Source organism: Urocitellus parryii, chromosome 5 (genome assembly GCF_045843805.1).
Source record: "Urocitellus parryii isolate mUroPar1 chromosome 5, mUroPar1.hap1, whole genome shotgun sequence".
NCBI lineage: Eukaryota > Metazoa > Chordata > Mammalia > Rodentia > Sciuridae > Urocitellus > Urocitellus parryii.
The window spans coordinates 102,034,813-102,051,842 of record NC_135535.1 but is presented as its reverse complement, the minus strand read 5'-3'; the positions used below and the strand labels follow the sequence as shown (position 1 = coordinate 102,051,842).

The following is a 17,030-nucleotide window of genomic DNA, read 5'->3' as shown; positions in this document are numbered from 1 at the left end:
CCTGCTGCAGCTACTGAGCTTCTGCTCCTTCCCTCTCAGCACTGTCCCCTGACACAGTCATTCTCTACAGTGTCTATTTAAAGCAGCCCTCACTCTTCTGTTACCTGCCAGTGCAATATCGTGACCCACTGAATTAGTTTTCTCTTTCTGCTGTCACAAGTTACTATAGACTGAGTGACTCAAAACAGCACATATAAGTCATCCTACAGTGCACACATTAGAATTTTGAACAGGGTTTGTGTGGGCTATAAACAAGATGTGAGCAGGCTACAACAGCTGCAGCTCTGGGAAGACTCATTTCCTTCCTTTTGAAGCTTCTAGAATTTGACTTAATTCCTTGTCTCATGACCCCTTCCTTCTTCAAAACAACAATGGTGCAATCCTCTGACCATCTTTTCATATTCACATCTTCCTCTGATGAGAGGCAGAAAGAATTATCTACTTTTGATGATAGAGGTCTAGGGATATGACAGATTGCACTCAACTATCAATCCAGGATGATCCAGAATAATTTACAAAAGAATCTTAATTGTGTCTTAAGAGCACTTTGGCAAGGAGGTAAAATATTCACACACTCCAAAGATCAGGGAGTGGACATATTTGGATCTCCAATCTTCTGCCACTGTTCTGTCCACCCTTCTTTTCTAGGGTCTGTCAGACTGAGTGACTCAAATAAACACATATATGTCATCCTACAGTGCACAGATTAGAATTTTGAACAGGGTCTGTGTGAAGTATAAACAAGGTGTGAGCAGGTCAGGTATTAAATACTAAGTTTCTTTTTTACAGAGCCCCTAAGTCACTGTTCCTGCCTGTTTATCTGCTAATATTACATTGTTGTAGAAACAGAGGGGTACAAGTTAGCAAAACAGGTTAGAGGGACAAAAATTCCAGACTTCAACCTAGTGGATACTTCCTCAGCAGAGTCAGCAATGAGCACTCACTACTTAAGAATAAAAAAAAAAAAAAACAACACTAAGAGTTGAATGCTAACTGACCCCCGTATTCCTCCTTTCCATTTCAGAGTTCCTGGCCCTCAGGCTGGTGAGCGAGGACCAGGAGTGTGCTGGATGGCTGGAGATTTTCTACAACAACACCTGGGGCAGTGTATGCCGCAGCCCCATGGAACCCGTGACCTTGTCTGTGATCTGCAGACAGCTTGGCTGTGGAAACATTGGGACACAGAATTTCTTGATTCCTTCCAGGGAAGGTACTAGGCCACACTGGGTGGATGGAATTCGCTGTCGAAAAACTGATAGCTCTCTCTAGCATTGTCCTTCTGACCCGTGGAAACACCAATCTTGCTCTGCAAAGGAGGAAGCTCATATCACGTGTACAGGTGACCTACTGTCTATTTCTATGTGTGTGTCCTATGCCTGTAGATTGCTGTTAGGAAAGTTTCATGTATTTAAAATAATGGATGAGTTCAAATAAGTATACAAAATGAATACTGGATTGAGATTACTTGATCCAGCTCTTGCAATCAAGGCAGATGTCAGGGAACCTGCAATGATAGAAATTTATGTGAAAAGTACCAGATACTTAACTGAGTGAATGGGAGCATGATTCTGTACTCTGATGAACATTATTAGAAATTAGCTAATGCAGTCTTACCTTATATTAATTACTCTGTATTTCCTTAGTGAGAGTGTGAATTATTGGACCTCAATAATACACATAAGATATCACTTTGTTCTCTAATACCACCACATGTAATGTAGCCTAATTGTCACATTAAAGGCTTGGTAGGCATTATGGTGATAATTTATTTCAGATGAGGAAAACAAGGTTTGGAGTAAACAATGCATCTACCTCACACTTTGAATTGAGTGAATTGCAACTTGTGGAATTCTATACAATGGGCTGTTTATTCTGAAATCCATTACAGCAGTCAGACAACCTCTCAGATTAGTTTGTTGATGATAAGTAATTGTGTGATTTCTAGGTAAAAACTTAATACCAAGCTGGAAAACAGACATAAGAAGAAAATATCACCCCTGCTCTCATGGAGTTTTCACTCCAGCCTGATGAAAACACCATGCATAAAATTTAGTGTCATGAAGGTATGGTAGGTGCTGTACAAATATGTGCATTGAGGAAGACAGAAACCATATTTAGGTTGAGAAATAAAGGAGGAGTAGAGGTGCAATGCAGGAAGAAAGTAGAGCATTTGCTCAGTTTAAATACTGAGGTAAAAAGAGCATGGTGACCTTGAGTTACTGATGCAGTCTCATCATGTGCAGAGCAGGACGAGGATGGAGAAGAGCAATGCCTGATTACCTGCATGGGTAAGAAGAGCACAACACCTCTCCCATGCATGACCCAATAACAATCCTGGTAAAAAGCTGTTTCTTAGTCTTCTTCTCTGGTACATCATGGGGAAGTGCTATGAGATGAAGGGCCTGGTCTCCCCTCGTTTTCCTCTTAAGTTGATCTCCTTACAGTGCCAGTGGATTTGGTTGATGCTGTCCCTCTGAGGCTGTATATGGATACTACTGCAAACTAAGGTGCCCACTTCATTCCTCTCCCAGGAAACATTAATGTGGCCTGAAGAAAATTGGAGCCTAATATCTTCTAAGTTCTTAAGAATTGTAACACATCCTTCAAATTCATGCTCTGATAAAAACCTGGCTACCCTCTGAAAACAATGATTTCCTTTTTAGCTGGAGGCTCTGGACAAATCAGAGAATATTTATGCTGCACCTTGTCCAGCAACATGAAATTTGCCCCATGAAGTGACACCAGCCACCACTTCTGTTGGTGCCACTCTCCAGCCTGGTCACTCCCCTCATCCAGGAAGGCTGCAGTACCAGGCTCATCAGGCTCCTCTGCCTCCTGTTCCTGGTGCTGCCAGAATCCTTGAATACAACTGAGATAACATCCTGGGCCTCTCTACTCCTGAATTTCTCCTTTTGAAATGCTCCCTCACACCCATCTCCATGTATAGCCACACTTTTGACCATCACTAACTGTCCAGCTTGAGATCTTGATGGCATTTTTTACTTCTCTGACTATTGCTTCTTCTCTTTATGACACATATTCATGATGCAACTTTTCCAGATATTTCATCCTCATGCGGATTCTAAATGTTTTCCTTTTTCAGTTTCCACTCTCCTTGTGATTATACGTGTTCTTCTTACCCTGATTAAATGAAATAATGTCCCATTATAATCATTCCCCTTCAAGTACACCCAACTCCCTAGTCTCTTCTGTAATTCAAAGATAAAAATAGTATTGCCTCTCAATTAATCCCATCAGAAACTTAATTCACCAACTGAGTTAGACTTATGAAAGTCTTAACTCTCATAACCCAAACATTTGTCCTCTAAAACTTCTTGCATTGTCTCATCAGAAGCTTTGGGGGCACCTCACATCCAAACCATAACACCCACCAATGTTTTAGCAGGGCTAGGTCATGGTTAAATTAAGGGAAATCCTCACTCAAGTGGCACAGCACACCCAAACTGTTCAAGGTTCTTGGCTTCATCATGATTATAATTCAGAAAGAAGATAATGAATAACAGCAGTAGCTACCACAGACACATAAACCAGCTATGAAAATACTATGAAATATAGTAATAATCAAACTCATTAACAACTAAATAAATAAAAATAGGTAAGGGAAATAATAAATATAGAATGAACAAAAAGTAAATTAATAAAAGGAAAAATTATTCAAAAAGGAAAATTGCAGAAGAAAACTCACAGAGAAGAAAAGAAGAAGAAAAAATAACAATAAAACTATTTTATATAAAAAAGATGAGAAAGAAAGAGAAAAATTTATTTAAAGAATTTTAAAATGCATTAAATATATACTAGTAAGGAAAACATAATAATGTAGATATTAAAAAAAGAAAAATGTGTCTAAAATATTCCCAGACAATATACTTGCATACAGACACCTCTATCCTGGTCTTTTAGACACCTCTTTCCTGGTCATTTAGAATTTGAATCCACCAGGTGTCCCTAGGCTAAAAAAGAAGCCAAATATAGCTCCTTTGAATTCCATCAAAAAGCTAGGAGCAGGTATGGTGGTGCAGACCTGTAATTCCAGCAGCTCAGGAGGCTGAGACAGGAGAATTGAGGGTTCAAAACCAGCCTCAGCAACAGCCAGGTGAAGCACTAAGCAACTCAATGAGACCCTGTCTCTATATAAAATACAAAATAAGGCTGGGGATGTGGCTCAGCAGCCAAGGGCCCCTGAGTTCAAACCTGGTACAAAAAAAAAAAAAAAGAGCTAGGTTATGGTGTGATATGCTGCCTACACTCTGCTCCACATTTCCTGCAATGGAGGTTAAGGAATGTTGATGGGGCAGGCCATAATCATGCTGGAGGTGTTCCATTTGAAATAGTAGGGGGCATAGTTAAAGTCAAAGTCACCCCAAGCCCTTCCTTCAGTGATTTGTGGACCCAACTGGTGGGCACACACTTGCTCCAGGGACCCTGTGCCCTTGGAGTCTAGCCAAGTGTCACACCATGGTGAGTCTCTGGAATTCCTGTGAAAACTGGTGTAAACAATCAAACTACTGAACTCCACCCAGGAGATGGGGCACAGGAATGGGGTGAATCATCAGATATGATCTCTGAGCTTTCAAACCTGGCCTCTCTGTGCAGCCGCCTGAGACTGGAATCACTCCTCTTCATGTTGAGAAGGCCCACATATTAATGAGGCCTCTAGTCCCTTCTCTGCGTCCATCTCAGTGTGTTTGTCGAAGTGAGTTTTCCTATCTGAGACTGTAAGTGCTCACATCTTCCATCTAGTCACTGTGGAAATGGGGACCTAGGGACCATGTATTATAATGAATCCATTTTATAATTCCAGCACAGTTTTGCCTCTACAATAGTAGCCTTCTCAAGATGGCCCCTGGTTATAGCACTCTGAGAGCTTACTGAGCAAAGTGATAAATTCCTTCTCCAAATCTGGCTTGTTATATGGAAGGCATCCATCTCAGAACAACTTCCCAAATTTGATCTAAAACTTGTGAGAACCCTGTGTTTCTCCCACATGTAAGACAGCTGGAGTTGAAGTTGAAAATTGCTTTGTATTTTTCTCTGGGCTGCCTTAATGCTTCTCCATTTTGTCAACATTTTTTGTCATTTTTTCATTGGTTCTCAGTTTTCTTCCTCTTTCTCTTCTCAGAATACAGTTTCTCCTGTGTTCTCTGACTCTTGTCACTCACAGAGTCATAAAAAAGTGTAATTCTATTCTGCTATTTGCCTCCTCCTCAAGAACTCCTGGCAGGAAATCCAAAAACAGATTGGATATATTGGGGGAATAAGTAACATTCTATGATTCCTAGTGGCATTTGGGCAATGTCAGTATCTGATATCATCTGTTCAGGGAGGTGCCCAATCTACCTGAAGTGAACACAAATTTAAATTTTAATATCTATATTTGAAATATGAAGCCTAGAATCAATAGTGAAATATATTACAATAGCTATGGTTTGTCTTATGATCCATTTATTTTTTCAGACTTAATGCCTGTATAATTTCATTCCTCCCCCCCCCCTGGATTCATGGCTGTCACCTCAGACTTCTGATAATCTCATGGAAAGTCATGTGTATGTGCTTTACAAGAAACCAATTCAGATACAGGCCTATTACACTAACTCTTAGAAATCATTCAGAGAAGACACTTTCAGCTACTCAGATTAGGAATCTTGGCATTTCTCAAATTCTGTTGTCTCATAATATGCAGAAAAAGTTTTACTCTGATCAGATCTACATAATAACTTCTACCTAAGACTACTCATTTGATTATGTTGTGTTTGATTTCATTTCTTTTTTTCACAATTAATTTTCACAAGTTATGTTATAAACTCAGACTTACCTGCTATCCAACTATAATGAATGATTCCATGTCTTACTCAGTAAGTTCTACATTCTGAAAGTACATGCTGCCAACTGCTTGGTTGGGAAGGCAGTACCACATGACAAGAGAACCCTTCTCATTCTCTTTTTAAATACAACCATTGACCTGATTCTTTCTCTCAGAGAGCCCACAGCTCCGCCTGGTGGATGGTGGCAGTCGGTGTGCAGGCAGAGTGGAGATCCTTCACCAGCATTCCTGGAGCACTGTCTGTGATAACAGCTGGGATCTGAAAGATGCTCAAGTGGTGTGCAGACAGCTGGGCTGTGGAATGGCCTTCAATGCCTTGTTCTATGCACAATTTGGAGAGGGATCTGGACCCATCTGGCTGACAAAGATGGAGTGCACAGGAGAGGAGTCCTACTTGTGGAATTGCCCTGCCCTGGGCTTGGGAAAGAACAACTGTGAGCACTATGATGATGCAGGAGTCATCTGCTCAGGTATGGTCAGGACATTCTCCACTACCTAAGAGAATGGAAAGTTCCAGGAAGTAGTGTCTGATCCCTGGGGGAATAGGAGGTGAATTGTCCAGAGAGGACTAAGATCCTTTTCTGAATCTGTGGATTCAAGGGTAGCACTGGATGACAGGCTTCATTTATCCCTGTCCTGTAAATCTATGATATTGTCCTTTCCCTTCTCAACTCTCTTACTTCACAATATTTTTTTGTAGAACATTTAAACTTAAAGTCAATTTCATACTTTCATTTCTCTAATTTACAGGGTTTTTTTAGAATTACAAATAAATTAGCACACACACTCTGTTTGCAGCACTTTTCAAAGGACACACAAGAATGAGGCCCTACTTTTCTCAGTTGAATTGAATGTTTGTAAATGTATAGTCAGAAATATTTTGTACTGGTTTATTAGGTATATGGGCACAGAGATCAAACACATCGTAGGGTAATTTATGGATTATTGCAAAGTTGCAATTCTCCTTTCTAGATTTAGACATCAGAATTTTTATGTCATTGGCAGGAAGGCCAGAGATCTGTGATCTCTCACACAAACACCATGTAAACAGTTTTTCAGATACCAAACAGTTTGATAAGAGATAATAAACCAGGTGTATGAAAAGAAAAGTAACAAAATGATTGCCTGCTTTTATGATAATAAAAAGAAAAGACACATTGAAGGAGAGAAGAAAATAAGAGTTATCCTTTCCCTTAATCGAAGCAGCCCAGCATGAAGAAATATGCAACCTTCTTGGGGAATGGAAAGGTAATTAAGTCAAGGCCTTACACTTGAAACATAGAACTAGGGAGGTGCCCAGTAGAGCCCGACAACCCTTGGTCCTGTGCCAGTAACCTCAGATTGAGACTCTGGAACTATGTTTATTTGGACATCTAAGAGACTATCTCCACCCTCACTCTTCCAATCAGTCTTGGCAGAAGGAAATCAATACTCTGCTTTCTAAGGAGCAGGACACAAGAACAAATATAGAATTTTGTCTTAGAGCACAATGCCAGACACATTAATGATGATACTCTGTACTCAGTAGGAAACAGAGGACTCAAATGTAGGACAGAGCTCATAGAGAGCATGACCTGTGTACTGTGGGACACACTCAAGAAGAGCCTGTGGCTGGTTGCAGGAGTCTTGGGCCATGAGTCCACCTCAACAGTAGGTAGCTCATAGCATTGAGGACCTTGGTCCCTCCACAGAGCTGTGTTGCCTTGGCAGGCTGTGGCGTAGTGTGTGACATACCTTTGCAGCACTGTTCGCCACAGGACCACACTCCTTGCTCCTTCCCAAAGCCCCAGGGAGCACACTATGGAGAGATTTAAGTCTCTGCTTGGCTTTAAGGTTTAGTTGGGCTCCCAAATTTGACCTAGATGCTTGAGATCTTGTCATTACATAATATAATACAGCTTTCAAAGATGAAAGATAAAGAGTCTCAAGGAATCAAGAATAAAAACACAAAGAATACATAGAGTGTCCTAATTCATCTGACAGTTAACGTCCTGACAGGAAACATGTAGATCAGAAGTGATTGAAATGAGATTTTCATAGAACTGAAGGAAAAATCTGAGAATTAAAAATATACAACATTGGGCTGGGGATGTGGCTCAAGCAGTAGCATGCTTCCCTGGCATGCATGGGGCACTGGGTTCAATCCTCAGTACCACATAAAAATAGAATAAAAATGCTGTGTCCACCAAAAACTAAAAATAAATATTAAAACTTCTCTCTCTCTCTCTCTCTCTCTCTCTCTCTCTCTCTAAAAAAATACAGAATATGGCAAAGATGTCCTTTACAAACAAAGGAAATACAAAGCTATTATCAGACAACCTTCCCTCCAAAAAATCACCATATAATACAGCAATCACTGCTGAGCATATATCCAAAGGAAATTAATTCAGGATGTTGAAGGGACCTCTGTACTCTCATGTTTATGGCAGTTACTGACAGTAGTTGAAAGGGAAATAATCTAAGTGTCCATCATTTTATACGTGAATACAATGAAGTACATTTACATAATGGAATACTCCTTGGCCCAAAAAAAAAAAAAAAAAGAATGAAATCCTTTCATTTGCTGCAGCATACATGGACCTGAAAACCATTAGGTTAAGTGAAATAAATCAGGCAAAAAGGACAAGAGTCTTATAATCTCATTATATGTGAAACCCGAAAAAGTTGACCTCATAAAAATTTATTAGTTTAGACTGGAATTGTGATTTCCATAGGCTGGAAAGTGTAAGGGTTAGATATGGAAGGCTGCAGATTGATCAATTATAGGTTTTACTTAGATAGACCAGAAGTTCTTGTGCACCATTGCACAGTAGAGTGACTATAGATAGCAATAAGTAAACCTTATTTCAATAAGCAAGAAGAGAGTATATTGGAAATTTTCACAAAAGAAAATGAAAGTGTTTGAGGAAACAAAATAACACAGTATATCTGTGCATCAAGAGATCTATTTACTCCATTAATATGTATACTATCTATATTTTAAGTATTAGTTAAAACAAATTTAAATGAAAAAAGAAGAAAAATGCTATGGGTGACAAGATATGAGAGAAGTTTATATAGTTTATATGTGATGGATTCAGTAACACAAGGGAAGTGCATTGTGAGGTAAATTTGATAAGAATGAGAACAATGGAACATTTTGAGGAAGACAGAGGAATCTTCCAGGGTCTGGGGGATGGCAACAGAGGATTAACAAAGAGCATATAAGGATTATCTGAGCAGCACTTAAAGCCCTTGTGTAGGGTGGGGAGTCTATGTACATTTGTGTGAGTTCTGGTCACCCTTGCTGTGTCAAAGAAGAATGATTTGTAAGTCTAACTCAAAGTTGAGGTATTTAGGTCAGAATGGGGGAGCAAAAGTTCCCATGATGACACCTTTTTAAGAAATGTGAAACTTGCCCAATGAAGCAATGTGTCCTGAAGCAAAGAATCAGACAAGGATAGATCTGACTGCAATCTCTAGTGAGAATGATTCATGTGAATCAGTGGAATTCTGCAGATGCCATTTTTCTTCTTTTTTTCCCCCAACCAGTACTCTCATAATCTTCAAATGGCTTGAAATTATTTGTTTTTTGTTCTCATTATTTCCTTGAAATATTCATGCTCAACACCTAAAAACATTTCTGGAACATGGTAAATGCTAAAAAGATTAGTAATTTGGTTTATAAACCATGAAAGAAGATTCTCAATACTCTCTTCAAATACCTCTCTCCTATATCAGGTCAAGGTGAAAAGTTTAGATTATGTCTACTTTGAAAACCACTCTTCCTCATTTTATCCTTTCCTAATCACACACATTTTTGCCCATTTCTGGGCCTCCATTGACCTCTTTCCTTGTCCCCTGCTCTGCGTCTAAGGGAAGGTCTTGCTTTGATCTTCATTCCACTTTGATGGTTTACTTGGGGACAAATATAATGAACATGCTATTTTCTTGAGAAAGGATTCCTTGTTGAACTTCATTACTACATAAAATTACTATTACATTACAATTTCACATCTATAACCAAATGCCTCCCCAAATTATCTGAACCCATACTTGAAATCACTTCCTAACCAGCTTCAGTAGATGTATAATGGAATCTTAAAACCCTGTTTATTAGAAACAAAATAAACCCTTAAAACACAAAATAAAAGAAAAAATAACAATGCTTAAACTCAAATATCTCATATCTTCTGTTCCTATTTAAAAATGGCCTTTCTTTCTTCGATAATATGAAGAATGATTTAAAGAACTCTGATTATTATAGTCACAATAACCTGTTTTCTATCTCAGCCTCACACTATTTAGTGGTCTCTTTTCTTATGCATAAATGAGAAATAAGTATAAACTGTCAGTTTCCAGATCTATTGATTTTTTTATTCATTAACTAATGTTATATTAGTTAAAATTATTATCTGTGAATTGATAATTTCAGAGGATAAAATAGTGAAAAATTAATCCTAGTCTTTTTCTACACTGAGTTCATTTTCAGTGGATACATATGGATCTAATTTTTAAAAAAATGAGATAGATTTCACAGAAAGTCATTAGATTAAAATGCTTAAATTAAAATGATTAAAACACACAGATACATTTATAATACAAAGAATTATATGTCCATATAAAAGAAAACTGCTTATTATACACTATATATATTAATTTTTTGGACATATACACATGTGTGTAGAGCAGTGTGTATATTCATTTCTTGAATCAACAATTTAGAATTGACCTCAGAAATTCCTTCTCCAAAATTTGTCTTCACACACTTCCTCCATGAATTCACATTCAGACACCATCTGTTGAATCCAAGCCCCACACCACAACACTAAAAATCAAAACAAAAAAAAATTCACAGCATTACCTGTGAATTGTAGCTTCCTCCTTCTATTGGCTGGTACTTGTTGTTGTTTGTTTTTTCTCCCATAGGATTTGTGCATCTGGTTGGAGGACAAGGACCCTGCTCTGGGCAAGTGGAAGTGAATTCTGGAGAAGGATGGATTCCAGTATCTGATGGGAATTTCACATTAGCCACAGCCCAGGTCGTTTGTGCAGAGCTTGGTTGTGGCAAGCCTGCATCTGTCCTGGGGAACCTGCCCTTCAGAGGGGACAGTGAACAGGTCTGGGCTGAAGAGTTCCAGTGTGAGGGGCAAGAGACTGGCCTCTGGTTCTGCCCCAGAGTGCCCTGTCCTGCAGGGAGCTGCCCCCACAGAGGGGCTGTGCAAGTTGTCTGCTCAGGTGAGACTCACAACATGGCTTTAACCTCCCTACACACTCTATGGGGATAAGAAAAATGTGTGATGTTGCTAAACCCTCTCTTCTACCAGGATATACATATGTTCGACTCATGAAAAATGGCAGCTCTCAGTGTGAGGGTCAAGTGGAGATGAAGATCTCTGGAGGCTGGAGAACTCTCTGTGCCTTCCAGTGGAATATGGCCAATGCCAATGTCGTTTGCCGTCAGCTGGGCTGTGGGGTTGCCATCTCCACCCCAAAGGGAGCATACTTTGTGGAAGGAGGAGATGAGATCTGGAGAGACCGATTCCACTGCTCAGGGTCTGAGTCCTTCCTGTGGAATTGCCCTGTGACTGCCCTGGGCGTTCCTGCCTGTGCCCATGGAAACACAGCCTCTGTGGTCTGCTCAGGTAAGAGAGGTCAGGGCTGACTGGTACTTGAGTGACATGTCTCTAAGAGGAGACAGCATGGAGAGCTGACTTCAAAAATTAGACATTTTGTGGTGAATTATGATTCTTAATGATCATTCACCTTTCAGCCCTGTCAAAAAATATTAAGAAGATTGGTTTTAAGTAAGAATTATAATTTGTTGAAATTCATAGATAACACTATGTAAGAGTGAATGACAGCTCTGTCACATTCCTCACCCTGGACTGTCAGAGAGCATCAGCAGCTCTCAGAAGTCATTCTCACGTTCCTCCAGTCACTGTGCCTTCTCCCCTCAAAAGAAGAATGCTATAACTTTTGCTGCCAAAGAATATTTTCTTCAGATTTTGAGATTCATGTAAAATCATGCACCATGTTCTCTCTCTGTGTCTTCTTTGACTCAACATAATGTTTTCAATTTACCCATGTTTTTATTTTTAGCTGAGTCCTATTTTTATTGTTGTAGAGTTTTCTGCAAATAACTACAGGATCATATATTGATCAATTCAAATGATGTGGAGATTTGAGTTGTTTGCACTTTTTGAGTACCCAAATAATTATCCTACAAATTACCATGTCAATATTGTTTGATGCAAATATGGATATATTTGTTTATCTTTATTAACCCTTGTCCTTTCATATGCCCCCTCTTTATATGGTCTTCTTTCTGGAGTCAAGTTCTTGTTCTTTATGAAGCACGGCATATCAACATTTGCTGCACTTACAGTGTTCTAGTGTCCTTTTGAAAAAAAATTAGTTATCATAAGATTATAAAAATATTCTTCAAGAGTACCTTGGACACATTTAGTTACATTTCTTTTACATATAATTTCACAATATTTCTGGAATTGGCATTGTATATAGTGTGTGGTGTGAAAAAAGTTTCACATCATTGTTTGTACATCCTATTTACTCAGAATCATTACTGAAAAGCCTTTTCCCCATTGCTGTGTCATCTTTGAAATACACAGGGTGCAGATATTTCTGACTCTTGCTCTATGCTCTGTTCCATTCCATTCTGTAATTTTCTAGGCTTGTACCTATGCATACCTCCTTAACTATAACTTTATAGCATGTCTGATTAACTTTTGTAAAGATTTCTTTAAAGTAACTGCTCTAAATGTGTTGTTTTTCCTGCCCAGTGCATTGGTCATTCTTGGTCTTCTGAATTTCAAATACATCTTACAAGCAACATGATATATTTAATTCAATAATAGAATGATGCTCTTTAGATTGAGTTTGGATTTGACCTAAACATCAATATGGAGCTAATTAATGTATAAGATATAGCTCTAATTTCCCTCAGAAATCAAACATAACTTTCCCTAGTTATAATATTGGTGTTTTATGTTTTTGATGTTATTTTATGAGTCTCTTTTAGTAAAATGTCCTAGGACATTTAATATTTTAGACTGATTTTTTGTGCTGTGACAGAAAGGCCTGACAAGAACAATTTTAGGAGAAAAAATTATTTTGAAGCTGAAGTTTTCAGAGGTCTCAGTCCAAAGATATCCTACTCTATTCCTTGTGGTTGAGGTAAAGGCAGAATATCATGGTGGAAGAGTGAAGCAGGGGAAAGGAGGTCAGCAGATGGCCACCAAGAAGCAGAAATGAGGAGAACTCTGCTCAACAAAGACAACATATAAATCCCCAAAACATGCCAACAGGGACCAATCTCATCCAGCCACAACATATCTGACTATTGTCACCACCCAGTTAATACTATAAAAGGATTAATGTGCTGATTAAGTTAAGATGTTTCTAACCCAATCATTTTACTTGTAAACTTTTCATTGTCTCACACATAAGCTTTTCTGGGATACCCAGTATCTAAACACCACAACTAGTTTTCATATTCACTATTTTGGTGGCTTTGTTTTTCTTTTTCTCTTTCATTTATTTTATTATTTTTATTGATGATTTGAGAATTCTGAATAAGCTTCAAAGATAGCACAAAATTCCCAGGTACCCCTAACCGTGATTCCCCAATGCTATTTTTTTTTCTATATTATCCCCTCTTCCTGCCACATTTTCTCTGAATATGTAAAATATTTCTGAGTGACTAGTTAAGAGTAGGTGAATAAGATATTTCCTTATTCTTGAAAAATTATCAAGACTATTTACATAACCACAGTTTCATTGCCAATTTCCATAAAATAACCTATTGGCTTCCACATATGATGGAGAATGTGTGGTACTTGTCTTTCTGTGTCTGGGTTATTGAACTTAACTTAATGTCCTATGATTCCATCTATTTTGATGCAAAAGGCAAGACACCATTCCTTTTATGGTCATATTTATACCACGTTCTCTTTATGAATTTCTCTTGCAATGGGCATCTGATTGCATATTATAGCTATTGTGAATAGTGCCCCCCAAAATATGGGAATGTACAATTGCTGTTCACAGTAAATACCATTGTCCTAGTTGCTATTGTTTTTAATGCATCACTGTCCCCACAAAAAAATAGCAACACAAGTAAAAATATATTTCATTTTGCCCATCATTTCCAGATTCATAAATTTGGCAAGGGCTTTTGGCAGTTGCCACTTGTGATCTCTCATAAGGTTGCACTTGAATCTCATCTGCAGCTGATGTCATTGAAGACTTGACCAAGCTGGGAATCCAGGACAATTTATTCACATGGCTGATACCTTAAAATTCACCTGGGGTTACTGACAGAACCACCTCAAATATTCTCTCCCACACAATAAATAGTCTCTACAGAGTAGAAGCAAAAATGCTACTAAGTCAGAGGAGGAGAACTGACTTTCTTAGCTAGGATCCTAAGTCAAGCTGTGCTGGCTTCACCACATTCTGTTGCTTATAGACATTATAGACAACTCACCACTGTCAGCCCATATGGGAGGGCAGGAGGAATGGATAGCACAGGTCAATGAATAGAGTGTCACAGAATTTGTGGGTATTTTCAAAAACTACAAGTGTGTTAAATATCTCACTTTGTGTATTTTCTAATTTTATTTTTGTTCAATCAATTATGGTATTAACACCTAAAACTTGTAGAGTATATAGGAATGTTAGGTTCACTCACCATCTCTCTTAATATCCTATTATATTTCTTATGGTTTTGTGTTTCTGTTTTTCACTCTGTGTTTTCTCATGTTAATCCAGTTAGTTTTTCTATTTTGTGTTAACCTATAGTGTCATTAGACTCATCTCTGGTTTCTTATTTTTAGCCACTGACTACATAGGTTCATTTTACTTGGTTCTTTTTAGTTATATATAACTCACCAATATTTATTGGATTTTTGTTATTTTCTATCAAGATGCATCATCTCTATGACAAATATTCTTTTATAAAATATTATACAAGTTTCCTGGTTGTTTAAATATTATTCCTCCTCTTTGTTTCAATGTAAATTTTACTTGTGTACTCCCAGGAAAAAATGGCAAACATGCTGAGATTTTCAGAGTGTCACCTACTACCTTTGAATGCCCAAAGGTCTTCACAGAAAAATAGCTGAATATAGTTTTATTTTTCTCTGAACTTGACTCCTAAGTCTTGCTTCCCTGGGAGCTGTATTCACACTTTCCTAATGTCATTCCTGGGATGTTAGTAGATTTACACTTCATTTAAGAGAGAAGTGTGTCTCAGAAGCAGAAGCAGAATCCTTGAATAGTAGATAGGAAGTTACTGATCATGGGCTACAGATTTCAGATGCCATCACTGGATTATTGTCAAGTTTAATTCAGTTTCCTGCTCTCTACTCCCATCTGTAGGAAACCAGACCCAGCTGCTGCCCCAGTGCAATGACTCCTGGTCTAACACAGCAGGCTCTGCAGCCTCAGAGGGCCACACTACCAACTGCTCAGGTGAGCAAGGCCCCCAGCACCAGAACCTTCCCATTCCCTGTGTGAATGCCCACTGACATGACCCTGTCTCTCCTCAGACAGCAGACAGCTCCGCCTGGTGGATGGGGGCAGTCGCTGCGCAGGGAGAGTGGAGATCCTGCAGCAGGGCTCCTGGGGCTCCATCTGTGATGACAGCTGGGACCTGAGTGATGCCCACGTGGTGTGCAGACAGCTGGGCTGTGGAGTGGCCCTGGAGGCCACCATCTCTGCTCACTTTGGAGAGGGATCAGGGCCCATCTGGCTGGATGAGCTGAACTGCACAGGAGAGGAGGCCCATGTGTGGCTGTGCCCTTCCCAGGGCTGGGGGCAGCACAACTGCAGTCACAAGAAGGATGCTGGGGTCATCTGCTCAGGTCTGTGATACATTCTGTGCACAGGCTGGAAGGGCCTGCAGGATGGAGTCTCAGCTCCAGGGCTGGTATTGGGTAGTTGCTGACAGGGCAAAGGTGAGGTGGTGCCTCTCACAATTCCTGTCCCTTCAGCAGAGGAGAAAATTAGGTGCTTCCATTTCCTGCTGCAGCAGCTCCTTCCATCTCAGCACTGTCCGCTGACACAGTCATTCTCTACAGTGTCCATTTAAAGCAGTCATCACTCTTCTGTTACCTGCCAGTGCAGCAATATCCTGACCCACTGAATTAGTCTTCTATTTCTTCTGTAACAAGTTACCATAGACTGAAGGTCTTAAAATAATACAAATTTATCACCTTACAGTGTGTAGGTTAGAAGATTGACCTGGACCTGTGTGGGCTATAAATAAGGTGTCAGCAGGCTGCAACAGCTGGAGCTCTGGGAAGACTCTTTTTCTTACCTTTTTCCACTTTTGTAATTTACCTGAATTCCTTGTATGACCCCTTCCTTCCTCAACCCAAATTCTTTCAACCTTCTTGTCATTCTATGTTCACATCACACTCTGGTGAGGGCCAGAATGGCTTATCTGTTTGTGAGGATGCAGGTATAAAGATGTCATTACATTGGGGAAATCCTATCCAGGATGATCCAGTATAATCTCATAATGAAAGCATATTTTTGTTAATTTTTGCTTTTATTTTTGTTTGTTATTTTGGTACTGGGCTTGAGTCAAGGGACTCAACCACTGGAGCACAACCATGATACTTTTGTGTGGTGAGCCGTTTCTGTGAACTGTGGCCGCCATTACAAGATGGCGCTGGTTTCCCCTGTAGTCTGTGACAAACAACTCCTTATCAGAATGAGTTGGCACGCTGTGACTTGGCACCCTATGAGAAAAGTCCACGTGGCAGTTGTGCATTGGGGCTTTATCTGCTTTATTAAGGCTGGGGCACACGGGAGTAGTAGTAGTGGCAGTAGGAGTAGCAGTAGTAGTAGTGGCAGTAGGAGTAGCAGTAGAAGTAGTAGTAGGAGTAGCAGTAGAAGCTAAAAGACATGTCAATACAAAGGCCTGAATAAACAGCTGAAAGAAGAAAAAGTATCAAGGACCTGAATAAACTGCTGAAAGAAGATTCCTGAGTTGCGTCTTCCTTGCGGGCAAGGGGTCGCGACACTTTTGTTTATTTTTTATTTTGATACAGAGTCATATTAAGTTGCTTAGAGCCTCACTAAGTTGCTGAGGCTGGCTTTGAACATGGGATGCTCTTGCTTTAGCCTTCCAATCAACTTGGAATACAAGCATGTCCCATCTTGCCTAGAGAAAGAATTC

The 17,030-nt window shown here is 39.4% G+C and overlaps 1 protein-coding gene across 1 annotated transcript in view; it reads left to right on the top strand.

The window, feature by feature from the left end:
• LOC113177347 (scavenger receptor cysteine-rich domain-containing protein DMBT1-like) overlaps positions 1-17,030 on the top strand; it is a 183,070-nt gene that overhangs the window by 140,801 nt on the left and 25,239 nt on the right. The window contains 6 exon segments of the mRNA XM_077799079.1: positions 1,025-1,339; positions 5,998-6,312; positions 10,751-11,059; positions 11,149-11,466; positions 15,224-15,316; positions 15,394-15,708. Coding sequence (XP_077655205.1) covers positions 1,025-1,339; positions 5,998-6,312; positions 10,751-11,059; positions 11,149-11,466; positions 15,224-15,316; positions 15,394-15,708 — 1,665 coding nt within the window.